We start from the raw sequence: 13866 nt of genomic DNA on the forward strand, positions 1-13866 counted from the left end.
TTGAGTCACCACCCCTGGAGATCTTTAAAAGACGTTTAGATGTAGCCCTTAGTGATATGGTTTAGTGTAGGACTTGTTAGTGTTAGGGCAGAGGTTGGACTAGATGATCTTGGAGGTCTCTTCCAACCTAGACGATTCTGTGATTCTGTGATTCTGTCTTAGCTCTCTCAGCCTTCCCTCATATGAGAAATACCCCTGTCCCTTAATCATCTTCATGGCCTTGTGTTGGCCTCTCTCCAGTATTTCCACCTCTCTTGTACTGGGGAGCACAGAACTACACCTAGCACGTCAGGTGCAATCTCAGCAGTGCTGACTAGAGGGGAAGGATTGCCTAACTTGACCTGTTGGCAACTCTTCCTAATGCAACTCAGGAGGCTGTTGGCTCATGTTAAACTTGATGCCCACTAGGACCCCCAAGAGTCTTTTCTGTCGAGCAGCTTTCCAGCCAGGGAGCCCACAGCATGTACAGGTGTCTGGATTTATTCCTCCCTGTAGTGGGTTTACGTTGCAAGGTTTTGGTAGCAGGGGGCCATAGGGGTGGCTTCTGTGAGAAGGATCTAGAAGCTGCCCCATGTTTGGTAAGGGCCCCACTGCTGACCAGAGCTGAGCCAATAAGTGATGTTGTTTTGCGCCTCTGTGAGAGCATATTTAAGACAGGGGAAAAAAAAAAAAAAAAGGCTGCGCCACACAGCAGCTGGGAGAGTGAGAGGAGTGAGGAACAGCCTTGCAGGCACCAAGGTCAGTGAAGAAGGAGGGGGAGAGGTGCTCCAGGCACGGGAGCAGAAGTCCCCTGTGGCCTGTGGTGAGGACCATGGTGAAGCAGGCTGTCCCCCTGCAGCCCATGGAGTACCACGGTGGAGCAGGGTTCCACGCAGCCTGTGGAGGAGACCACAGTGGAGAAGGTGGACCTGCACTGACAGAGGCTGCGGCCTGTGGAAGACCCCTGCTGGAGCAGATTCCAGGCCGGACCTGTAGCCCGTGGAGAGGAGACCACGCAGGAGCAGGTAACATGGCAGGAGCTGCTGCCCGTGGGGGATCCAGGTTGGAGCAGTTTGCTCCTGAGGGATGGACCCTGTGGTACGGACCCATATCTGGAGCAGTTCTTGAAGAGCTGCTGCCTGTGGGCAGCCCACGCAGGATCAGTTCACCAAGGACTGCATCCCGTGGGAGGGACCCCACAGCACAGGGCACGAGAGTGACCGAGACAGAGCGGCGGAGAAGAAGTGCTATAGACTGACCATAACCCCATTCCCCTGTTCCCCTGCGCCGCTTAGGGGTTTGAGGTGGAAGAGGGTGGATGGGGGGAAGGTGCTTTTGGTTTCTTTCCCTTGTTTCTCGCTTCTCTAGCTTGTTAGTAATAGGCAATAAATCTTACTATCTCCCTATGCTGAGTCTGTTTTGCCCATCATGATAATTACTGTGTGATCTCCCTGTCCTTATCTCAATCCTTGAGCCCTTTTCATCGTATTTTCTCCCCATTCCTCTTTGAGGAGGGGGAGTGAGAGAGCGGTTGTGGTGGAGTTCGGCCGCCCACCCGATTAAAACCACCACACTCCCCTGGTGCAGAACTTAGCTTCTCCCACTGTTGAGCTGCGTCAGGTCTTCTGTCAGCCCATTTCTCCAGCCTGCTGAGGTACCTCTGAATGCACATCCATCTTGTGTATCAGTTTTTCCACTATTTCTGTAGATCCTTACTAGTCATGTTTAATAAGCTAGTTGTGTTTTAGCAGGCAGAGCTTATTTCAGGTGAATTGCAACAGGAATGAGGTCTGTGTCATCCCATTCAATACTGGTGAGTGTAGAAACCTGGAAATGTTTTTTCCTTTTCTTGCAGTTCTGCCCTTTCTTGCAGTCACCAGTGCCCAACATCCTCATGTAAAGTAACCTCTAGTAATGCTATAGTAAACAATTTTATAACAAATACATGGCAACATAGTGTTATTAAAAGATTACAAATGCCTTCATGGGGAAGAACAAGGAAGCTTGCCAATTGTTTAGTTTTAAAATAATGTAAGAGCCAAAAGTGTCTCATACATAATACAAACATGTCTTTTCCACTCTAGAAAACTTTGGTCAGCTGGTAGAAACACATCATAGAATCACAGAATATCCCGAGTTGGAAGGGACCCGTAAGGATCATCGAGTCCAACTCCTGGCACCGCACAGGTCTGCCCAAAAGTTTAGACCATGTGACTAAGAGCACAGTCCCATCGCTTCTTAGATTCAGACAGGCTTGGTGCAGTGACTACTTCACTGGGGAGCCTGTTCCAGTGTGCGACCACCCTTTCAGTGAAGAACCTCATCCTGATGTCCAGCCTAAACTTCCCCTGCCTCAGCTTAACACCGTTCCTGCGGGTCCTCTCACTGGTGATAATGTAGAATAGGTCACCTGCCTCTCCACTCCCCCTCGCGAGGAAGTTGTAGACCGTGATGAGGTCCCCCCTCAGCCTCCTCTTCTCAAGGCTGAACAGGCCAAGCGACCTCAGCCACTCCTCATATGTCTTCCTCTCTAGGCCCTTCACCATCTTCGTCGACATCCACAGTTGTCATACTCACATGGGCCAGAATTAGCAGTTACCCCTCATATGCAATGAGCTATGATTTTTAAATTTTTAAACTTTTAAATTTTTAACTAGGATACTAGGTCAAAGTTTTAAGATAATAAACAAGGTGAATCCCTCACCTGGATGAAAACTCTGTGGGCTCAGGAGAACTACCCAGGCCAAAATATGGGCCTAAAACCCAAACATCATAATATAAAGAACATCACTATCCCATAGCATAAAAGTGATGAAGGAGGGAGAAACATGCACATGCTCTACTTAGGAATTTTTTAAAGATCAAGTCAGTTGACTGCTTGTGCAAGTTCATGCCCTGTTGGTACAAACACTGAACACTGACTCTTCTTCCTTGAACTAGGGGAGAAAGCAACCAGCAGAGAAAAATCAGCCACTGAAAATCCCCCTGGGTTAACTGTGTAGAAATACCAGCCAGCTTCCAAGAAGTTACCAGCAGGGCAGCATAGAGTTTACAGGATGTTTCTTCATTGTTGATATACACCTTGCATTAAATATATATATATAAATTGAAAATTTCTTACACTAGTGGAAAATTTCCGTGAATACTAAGATGAAGGCTTCCAGTGGAGATGTGGAAAAAACAAACAAACAAAAACACACAAATGCCATGCTGTTTGGCAGGTTTTAGTCCAAAGTACAACAAATTGTTTCCAATTGCATCACTGTAAGGAACCTTCAAAACAATTCTACATTTTGATGTTTTCAATTTAAATAAATAAATAACAAAAGTGTTACTCTTTTGTCACTGACTATTGAAGTAAGGTTATTATGCAGTACTATTTTTTATAGTTAGACTACTTTTTACTAATCTGATTTCCTGTTCCACTTGGATATTAAAAGTCAAAACTTTGCAGGACCATGAAACATTTTAGTTTATGTCACAGCTGCCCTTTTCATACCAAGCCACTCCTCTGAATGTAAGATGTTGCTGTAGTTCTTTATGTAGTTCTTATGTCCTGAAACATGGAAGGTGGCCAGGCACATTTAACCTTTGATTATATGCATGGAGTCACAGCATTTCTTATGGGATACTGTGATGTCTTGGATACTGGTGAAGCATAGAATTTGAAAAACAGAGTAAAAATATCACATATAGGTCCACAAAATTAAAGCTCGCTCACTAGATGGGTTTCTTAGCTCAGAATAAGTTATTCTGTTCTTCAATGGCAGGAGGAAAACTGAACTGTCAAAAACTTACTCTGTTTCAGCTGGTTGGATTCTGGCACAGCATAGGCAAAAAATGTACGTATTTTTATGAAATGTTAGTTCATAAAACATTACATTTAAAATTCTAAAGCCTTTTGAAAAATCTCATTAGATGATCACCATCACATGTGATTAATAATTTACTTAGCATGTCTGGTTATTGCAGATGAAATGTGAGTATAATTATTTTCTGTAAACTTTCCACGGTCTTTTGCAAAATTACAGAGTAAGGAATTTCCTACTTTTGTTAGTTTTCTCTATTGTAAGACATACGCTCATGTCATATGTGTTTCAGTTTACATGAAATACTGAATGCTAAGCTAGTTTATATATTAATCTAGTTATTAATATGTTCTTTTTATGATTATAGGATTATCTTGCATAAGTGGACAAGCTGTTTTATATGAGATTTATATTTACATAAAGTCATATGAGTTTGCCCCACATTATCAAATACCCACCAGAAATGAAGTCTTTTCAGCTGTTTACCACCTGATCTTAGATTTCTTTTCTGTCAGCATACTCGCTTTGCATTTGGGGAGAATCTAAATTATTTGAATGATTTTTTATTTAAAAAAATACTTTTAGTGTTAGTTGACATATGAGATAGCATTAGAAAGTTAAGGTGTATGTACAGTTTTGGACTAAATAATTGACTAAGTTATTTTATAGTCCTTTATATTCATTAGTTTGTAATTCACCCTGCACAATTCCTCTCTATTTATCACTCATAGTCCAGAAATATTTTTTTCCTTAAATGTTTGTACAATTTAACATTATCAAAATGAAGAACAAATGAAGAACAAAAAGTTATTTTATGGCCTTGATGCAATATACTGTACAATAGTACATGCTCCAAAATACAAAATGTGTAGAAGGGAGTGTAAATAATGTAGATATCATTATGATTTCCAGATTTTTCTAGCAAAGCGCTCTTTGACCTGTTTACTATTTAAAAAATGAAATAGCAAAGAACACCAAAGTGTTTTAGAAATGATGCTAATACTTATGTTAGTGACTTTTCCCTCTTTCCCAGTGACATACCAAAAAAGTTCATAATACACTGTTAGTGTGCTGTGTGCAACTTGTTGTATCTTCTAATGGGTTTAAGCATAAAAATCTTGTTGCTTTTTGCAGCTAGTAGCTCTTTTACTAACCAATGTCAAGCTATGTGCTTTTCTTTGGGCAAATTATACTTCAACATGGCTAAGAGTTGCTGCATGCTTTCTGCTTCCTCAACAGCAGAGAGACCCCAGAGGATGTGGAGGTGTTTTGAACTGAGGATGTGAAGGGAGGTTGGGATTTCGCTGTTGGTAATGCATAGAAAACAAAACTGGAAGTTAACACTGAAAGTCTGAAATTAAACAGTTTCATTTGTATTTTAAAGTTTTGTTTCAGATTATCATCTCTGATGACAAATCTGTGTTTTACCAACAATTTGATAAGGAATCTTAGCAAGTTCTTTGGCTTTTGTAAATACTTCAGTGCTGCCCTCCTGAAATGGGAACTTGTATCTTTTCTCGAGGTTCTATATAACTACCCATAACAAATTCCTGTGTTCCTTGCATGGGGCCATGATGGGAGATGGAATAGCTCTTTTTCCTCTTCGGAAAAAAAAAAAAAAAAAAGAAAAGAGAACTATGGCAACAGCAAATTTATCTGCTTGTGTTCTGCAGCACAAAGTGGTAATATAACATCTGACTAACTAAAGATAACATCAGAAAATATTAAAAGAAAAAAAAACAATTTGCTAATTATGTGTTTGAGTAATATCACAAAATAGGATCATACTGGGTGCAGACTACTTGTGAGTTAGAGGTAGGTCATGAGTAATTCATGGTACATTTTTTGGAAAGTGTCTTTGGGAAAGTGTTTTATGAGGTCAAAAAACTCAGGTGCTAAAATGCTTAGATCTTTTAGAAGCCGTTAGCCTCCATCCTCTGTGGGGAAAAAAAAAAAAAAAAAAAAAGTGATCCTGGTAGTTACAGATGTTATGCTTTAGTGGAAAACTTATTTTATTTTAATCAAGTGCATACTCTATCAGCCTATATATAAGATGACCTGACAAAACTTTTGTATAATTATAAGGAAGTGTTTATAAATAGAATCTAGAATATGCCTCAAACTTAGCTTTGACTAAGTTTAAAGTTCATGAATACTGAGTGCTGATGATCTTCCACTTCTACTTTCTGTCTCATGCTCACCTTGGGTTTTTGTTTTTCTCCTGTGCATCACGGGGTGCATGCAGATACTCCCACACCTTCTCTTGGTCATGTGCCATGTATGCGTGCCAAAGGCCGATGTTCAACTCTATGGGCATCATTCTCAGGTTGCTGAAGTAGCTTGTGTGTCACTGTTGGTGTGTGCACCAGCCCTCAGATCCCCTGATGAAATGCTTTTAAAGTTAGAGCAGGTCTAACTATTGTTCTAAGAGAACAAATGTGCCTGCGGGGCATGAACTTTCCCTTTCCTTTCTTACCGACTTCATCACAGCTTCTGATTTCAGATCTCATTTCCAATTTCTCTCCTGTCTTCACAGTTAATTTAATAAATGCAGAGAACCTAAGCAGTGAACGTGACATGTGAGTGTCCTGGTTGCACTTCACCTTTTTTGGAAGACCCGCACTCAGCAGTGTTGTAAGGACACAGAGGAGCTCTTTTGACAGATCTATTCCTCCTTACGGATACAAAGTGCTTAGCTGTTGCCTACAGAAAGATTTTTCAGATTCTAGACTTCGTGAGGGGTTTTGTTTTGGTTTTGTTTTTACTTTTTATTTATTTATTTATTTTTATTTTTTACAACAGCATAATTGCCATCAGCAGTTGAAATTAAAAGTGATTGTTATACATTGCCACTCCTATTTTGCCTATATACCAATGGTATCCATAGCTTTAGGTATATAAAAGGCAACTTTCTCTTAAAATTATTGATGTATTCTTGCCATTTTTTCCTTGTAACAAAAGAGAACACATTATCTGTGCTCTTACAATTTTTCAGTGCTAGTTTGCTTTTTTTTTTTTTTTTTTTAACTTCTATTTAAGATAGCCTGGCAGAATAGGGAAAGCAAGAAACAAGGCTGTTCAAAACGGCTGTTCTGTGAGTGGAGGAGGAAGGGGATGCACGTTATACTTTAGTGGTGGTAGCATCATAAGCATTGCCTGTCATTAATGAGTGTGAGCACATGTATTAGCATCACTGGGGCAGACCTCTCTATTCTTGTCCTTCCAGAGTCTGTGGCAGAGAGCCCTTGGCCACCGACACATTGTTTTGACATAGTCTGTTGTGACAATACAAGGAAATAAGGAAGGAGTTTGGTTTCCCTAAACAAGGCCATGCATAAATTTTATTTTATTTTATTTTTTTTTTTATGGGGGGGAGGGAGTTTGAGATTTATGTACTTATTTATGTGTTTCAGCAGAGGGGTTCTACTTTTAGAAGTCAGGTGTACATTTCTTGGCTGATTTCAGGAACTATACTAACAACTTTTTTTTTTTTTTCTTACTGTTACTGAGAGTGAGGGTATTCAGGATTATAGGGATTTTCCAATTAATTTACAATTATTTTGAAAGTGTTGGTTAGAGTATGTGTGAAGAAAAGGTTTGTCCTATCGCTGCATGAAAGTAATAGTTGCCTTCGTAAGAGTTATCAAGCTTAATTCTGTACACAGTGTAGAAGACATGAAATTCATAGGATGACTCTTGTTGGCATTTACTTGTTTATGGTGGTGGAGGGACCTCGCTGGTTTATTTTGGCAGTTGCACTTGCACTGGACCCATTCCTTCTGCTAATAACTAACAGAGAATAGTCTAGCAAAACACGAATACGTATTTGGAGTTCTTGATGTCTGATGGATTTTGTCAGTTTTAAACAAGCTTTTTCTTGTGTTTAATTTTTGTTACTGCTCGTTACAATACTTCCTATTACACACACAACACCAGTAATATAAACTGTTATTGGCATCATCTGGGACATCCTGCAGCAGCAAAAGATTTTCCATTAGGAAGCTGCTTCATTGTTTCCTTTTATTTGGTACAAATTTTTTGTTTTGGTTTGGTTTTAGTCAATTAAAAACAAAATGAAGTTTAAATCAAAAGAATGCATTTCTGCACTGAATACTAGTGGTTACCTAATGTGAGGATTGAGATATCCATGGTGCAAGGTGGAGGAGCGTTGCTGTGCTTCTCTGTGCATTGCTTTGCCTATTCTCTGCACATATGTGACAGTCTTCCTGTGCAAAACTTTTAATTATTAACTATTGCAGTTAAAAAAAAAAAAAAAAAAAAAGACAAGTCCTATATGAATAAGAGAATCTGAACACCTCTAAATTATTGAAAAGGTTAGTGAACATGCAAATTAAGATAAAACTGCAAAGAAATAAAAAACACTGATTAGTGTTCTTAATCTCCTTAGATTACTACTGTTTTAATCATGGCTATTATTTCACTTTTTGACTAGCTTTTATGTACTGTGTAGGAAATTATTCTACTGCAATGTAACTGCCAACGTTACAGGCAATGTAGAGAGGTGGTTTTTTTCTTTCCCTTGTGATTCAAGCTAGCTATAGGAGTTCCAAAAAACAGTGAGAGTTTTTCCAGTTCTGTTCTGGGGCAAGGCACAGACTGTTTCCCTAGCCCCAACATATTTTTTGCCTCTCAGAAGTGTTTTTTGGCTGGGTAGTTTTCTTGCTTCCACTTTCTCATTCAGAGTGCAGACGGGGAGAAGCAAAAACATATAGAAAATAGAAATGCCCACTCATTTTCCTAGCCTGTAAGTGTGAACCTGCTATGCACAAGTGCCTTAGGCTTTTCAGCACAGAAATCAATTGGTGCCAAAAAAAAAAAGAAAAAAAAAAAAAAGGAAAAGAAAATGTGTTGTCTTGAGCTAGATGCATGTGCTTTTGTTTTGGTCCTCCGTGATAAGTAAAGAAACTTCAGAAGTGAGAACAGCTCTCCCAAGGGCAAGTTTTGAAGATTCAGAGATCACCTGTTACAGCAGAGTTCTCCTGCTGCATCAAAGATCGATTTTAGAAGACCAAGCTAAATGGAATCAAGGCCAATTTACTTCTGAATACCAGTATCCTGTATAATGATTTAGTGTATTTTAAAATCATTTCATATTGGTTCTATTGTAAGGTGTCTTGGCACATTGGCATTTTCATTCTTGTGAATTCTGTTGTTACACAAGAGGTGTTGTTACAGGGTCCTTCATTGTGGGTAAAGAGAACATTTGGGCTTTGTAAGAAGTGCCCAGCATCCAAAGTGCAAAGGAAGGAATCAAAGAGAGCAGCACAGGAATGAGTGCTGAGCTTTGAAAGATGGTGCCTGGTCATCAGTTATATGCTATAACTTTTAGTTTATAGTTTTTAATTATCCACAAGAATACTGGAACCCACATTATTATTGTTATTTTACTTTTTTTTTTTGGTAGCAAAAAAAAATGCAATACACTATAAAGAGCTAGATTATGGTTTCTTGGAAAATTATAGGAAAGGGAGTTGTCCATGCTTATCCCATTTAACACTGTTGAAACATGGTTATGGGGATTGCATCAAGGTATATCAGATAGACATTGATTGTTAGTTAGTTTGTTAGTTTGTTTGTTTTACCCCTGGGAATGATCTGGTAAGAATATAATTTTGGCAGATGGTGCTGGCCAGAGTGCAATGTTAGAACTGATTGAGGAAAAGTGTTGACTGTATATTGGACCTGTCAGAAAATAAAGCAATAGCAAGACTCTCCTATTCAGAGGTTCAGATATGCTGTGATTTAGACAGGGTAAAGGTGTTGGCCTTCATAGTATATGCTTTGGCATTCTTGGTTTTTGCTGTGTTTTTAGTGTTGTTTGATGTATTTTTAAAATTATTTCTTAGTATTAATTTGTAATATCTTATTGCCTGGAAGATTGCACAGAAATGTAGCCAAAAACCTAGAGATCCCAAAAATACTGTCTCAATAAAGATGAAGAGTGGAAAGATAAGAATATAACATAGAAATACGTGTTACTATTTGTTGCCTGCTTGAATATTTGTGAAGGCTGTGTTTCCAAAAGTACTAGCTAAACTGAAGAAGGAGTGATGGTGAGAAGGCGAGAGGAAGGTTAGGAGGGAACTTATGAGAAACTGTTAAGACTGGGAAGGAACAGAGGGAGGATGGAAAGAAAGGGAACCTGAGAGACTGCAAAGGGTGGAAGAGGGAAAAGGTGGGTTCAGTAACAGCATGGTAACAGTCACTTTCTGCGCTTTTTCCTCTTTTTCCTTTACATTTAATGAGACAGATATTTTTCCTTCAAATCACATTGTTATATGGTGGAGTCTTGCTAGTAGTAGCTCTTTTATCTTCCTGATTTCATCTGATATGTGGTGCTAAAACAAATATCTTTCTTAATATTGAAAGAAATATTTTTGTTTGTATCTCTCTGGATTCTTGTATCACTTATTTTCAGATCTCTGCCATGTGAGCTTCTGACCCAGAAGAACTTTTGGGCATCTTGCCATTGCATTACTTTTGAATTTGATGATGACATGATAAGTTAAATAACTGTAATATTGACCACTTTATACTGTATACTTGAGCCCTCGTGTTCAACTTTAATTGTTAATGGTAAAAAAATAAAAAAATCCATAGCACTAATTTATATGTGTTAACTTTTTTTGGTAGTAATGTGCCCCATTTTGCATCTCTTTATGATACTCTGAATCACTTAAATTGTAGTGTGCTTGAGGTGGAAACTTCCTGTCATTTGATTTGTCAGTATCTGCAAGAGTAAGAAAGTCTGGAGTGTGAGGGTTAGGTGAATCATAAGTTCTCACACTGCCACTGTTTAGCAGTGTTTCTCAGTGAAATGTAAGTTTTCAAACTACTCCTTTAAAAATATTTACAAACATTTAAGTCTTTCATCTGTCCATCACTATAGAGGCTTAATGCCCTTTGAAGTCAGTAGGAGACATCAAAGGCAGGATGTGTTGGCTATAGGTTGCTATAAAGGGACATAAACATTTTCTGTGTGCTGGGGTTTGCTATGAAAGAACACCTCATGCCTAAGAATGTTTTATGATCCATAATATCTTAAAATGAGTATGTGTACTAGCTACAGTGTTTACTGGAAATCTTAATGCAATTCTAAATTTGATCATAGAATGGGTACATTTTATGGACATAATAGCAATTTTTCTATCTTTCTTAATGACCCAAGACTCTTGAATACACCTTTTTTGTGTTTTTCAGGTATGTGACTGGTGGTTTTACCGTGCTAGGCAGCTGAACACCACAACCGCTCTCTCACTCCCCCTCCTTCGAAGAGGAGGGGAAGAAGTAAAGGAAAGAACAACTCACGGGTTGAGATAAGGATAATTTAATTAAAGAGAAAAAAATAATTATTAAGGAAAGATTATTATTAATTAAACAATTTAACTAAAGGGAAAAAAGGCAAAGGGGAAAAGGGAGGGGGAAAGGGAAAAAACAAAACAAAACAAGTAAAGGCTGTGTGGAGGAAAGAGATTACTCTCTACTTCCCACAAATGAGCGATGCTTGACCACATCCTTGAAGCAGGGCCTCAACGCACGTAGCTGGTGTTCGGGAGGACAGACATTTTCACAACGAGAGCCCACCCCTCCCCTCTTCTTCCTTTTTCCACCTTTTATTGCTGAGTGTGACATCATATGGTATGGAATATCCCTTTGGTTGGTTTAGGTCAGCTGCCCTGGTGATGTTCCTTTCTCACTTTTTGCCCACCCCCTAGGAGGGTTAGAGAGAGTCCTGATGCTGTGCCAGCACTGCTCAGCAGCAAACACAACACTGGTGTGATACCACTGCTGTTCTAGCTACAAGTGCAGAGCACAGCACTGCATGGGCTGCTGCAGGGAAAGTTAACATCCCAGCCAGATCTAGTACAGTGATACCTGACATGACAAGGCAGGATTACTGACAGTATTTAAGCTTTTTTGTTTTTGTTTTCTACAACTCCTGTAATTAAGTAATTCATTTTCAGATACATTTCCCTTCTACCTTTATACTTAGTAGCAGAAAAATACAGCAACATTAAAATAATGTAGTTATGTAGGTGTCAAATACATGGTGCAGAAGAAAACATTCAGTTACTTGCATAGCACTGGTCCATATGGATGTAGAGATCATTCAAAAAAGTTTCCTCTAGAAAGCTTTTGAAGGTGATTATTGAATATGTTTTGAGCCTCTGCCTCTGTTACTTTTACTTTGGAAATCACAAAGCTCATATTGTTAGTCATGTTCCCTGTCATCAGCAGGGGAAAAGTCACCAAAGGGGAAAATGTGCTTTTAATATTTAGGATTGCAGAATGAATGAGAGCCTTTCCCCTGGGAACAGATTTGGAAGGTGGTTTTGAATCCTACAGAAAATGGATGAAGTACCTGAAATAGTTACTGCTTATTACTGTTACAATAATTTGCCAAGATTTATTTCTTTATACTTTCATGAGGCATCTTTTGTATTGTTGGGTATTAAAAAGCAACAGAAAATACTTCAAAATTATGTCTGACATATGTACCAGGAATGTTGATAGGTAAGTGAACAAGAGAAGTGAAAACACACTTCATTTTTGGGTTATATTTCAATGGAAAAAACCAAACAAACAAAAAACAAGCAAACAAACAAACAAACAAACAAAAAAAAAAAACACAGCTAACTGTGTATGAGTTGTAGAGTTGAAATCTGCTTTTGCTTTTTCCCAGGTCATTAAAAGCCCTGCCTTGTCCCTGCCTTGTTGTAATAGAAATGATTGTGGCTTTTGTTTGTTTGTTTTATTTTGTACCTTTTTTTTTTTTCATGTAACTGTGTGCTTTATATTGTGAAGCTAATTTCAGCAGTTAATATGGTACCACTATGAAAGAAGTTAACAGAATACACAGAGTAATCCACAAGATTGCTGAATGACTCTGAAGACTTTCCTTTCTCACAAATCTGAAAAATGTTTTTTCTCCTGCTTTAGGTCTCCTTCTTGAAATAAACAGAATTTTGTTCTGTGTAATTCTTCTGCCTCTGTTTTAAAACACAAACTTCTGTTGCTCTGACCTTTAAATTTTCAGTGAGTCATGATTATGTACTTGAAAGTCATTTTTGTTATGTCCAGTTTTGTGCACTAGTACCATTTAGTTCTGAATATGAAACTATTAATCCTACAGTTGTAGAAAGTTGTTTCCGTTGGCTGAACAGCCCTAATAACTGCCTCACAAAATATTACAGATCCTGCTCATATGTAATTTAGTTTTTAATGCAGGCAGCAAATCTCCTAATTGAATTATCAAGTGCTGATATCCTTATTCTTGTAATTATTTCTGCCCATGAAATAGCTGTTTTTGTTAGCATTGCTTATTCTTCTGCAGAAGGAGTCAGAAATGAGGCACAGCATGTAAGTGCTCCTAGAGGCTTTAAAGCAATACTGGCTAGAGTGTTTTGCAGAGCTGATAATCAACTATATTTCAAAAAACTATTCTGTCAGTGACCCTCATCCATTGAAAATGCTTGTGACTAGTAACGTAACCATTCATATGGCTCCCATATCTCAACCTATTCCACTAAATTATGTAAAAGAAAGGGTAGGATTAGGTCATGAGACTGTCTTTAAGATATCTACTAGTTGTGCCTGCATTTTATTTCCTTTATTTCTTTTTTTCCTCTTTCTCTTCCTGTAGTATATTCAAATCTCTTTAGTCAAATGAACAGCTTTTTGTTTTACTTGTGTCATTTTGACTGCATCATGTTTATCGTGCTTGATAGTGGGGACAAATAGGATAGTAATGTGGACTTCTCTTGCTTCTGCTGTGACCAATGGCATTGCTCATATTGATATCCAGTGACATGGGCCTTACCAGCACTACAGCTGCCAGAACAAGAGTGAAACCTGTTTTCGTGCATCAACAGACAAAACATACTGGCTGCCTGTGGCAATTCATCTATGGCAAGTGAAAGTGAGTGCATAGTCAGGTCTATTCTGTAGGTGAAGTTATCATTGGAGTTTGAGATCTACTAGTGAAAAGAGAACATCTCTTGTGTTGGTTGTGTTAGCAAAACTAGTTAGTCAGCTTTGCTCTGTCCTTAGCAGTTAA

General features: G+C 38.6%; 1 protein-coding gene across 4 annotated transcripts in view; it reads left to right on the forward strand.

The window, feature by feature from the left end:
- Positions 1 to 13866, forward strand: part of LOC106045455 (guanine nucleotide-binding protein subunit alpha-14) — a 90127-nt gene that overhangs the window by 15414 nt on the left and 60847 nt on the right. The window contains exon 2 of one of the 4 annotated variants that reach the window (XM_013195957.3): positions 13615 to 13728. The exons of the other annotated variants lie outside the window; for them this stretch is intronic. Within the exon in view, the coding sequence (XP_013051411.1) occupies positions 13716 to 13728 (13 nt within the window). The 5' untranslated portion in view covers positions 13615 to 13715. The remainder of the gene's footprint in view (positions 1 to 13614; positions 13729 to 13866) is intronic. 4 annotated transcript variants of the gene reach the window in all.

Source organism: Anser cygnoides, chromosome Z (assembly GCF_040182565.1).
Source record: "Anser cygnoides isolate HZ-2024a breed goose chromosome Z, Taihu_goose_T2T_genome, whole genome shotgun sequence".
Taxonomy (NCBI): Eukaryota; Metazoa; Chordata; class Aves; order Anseriformes; family Anatidae; genus Anser; species Anser cygnoides.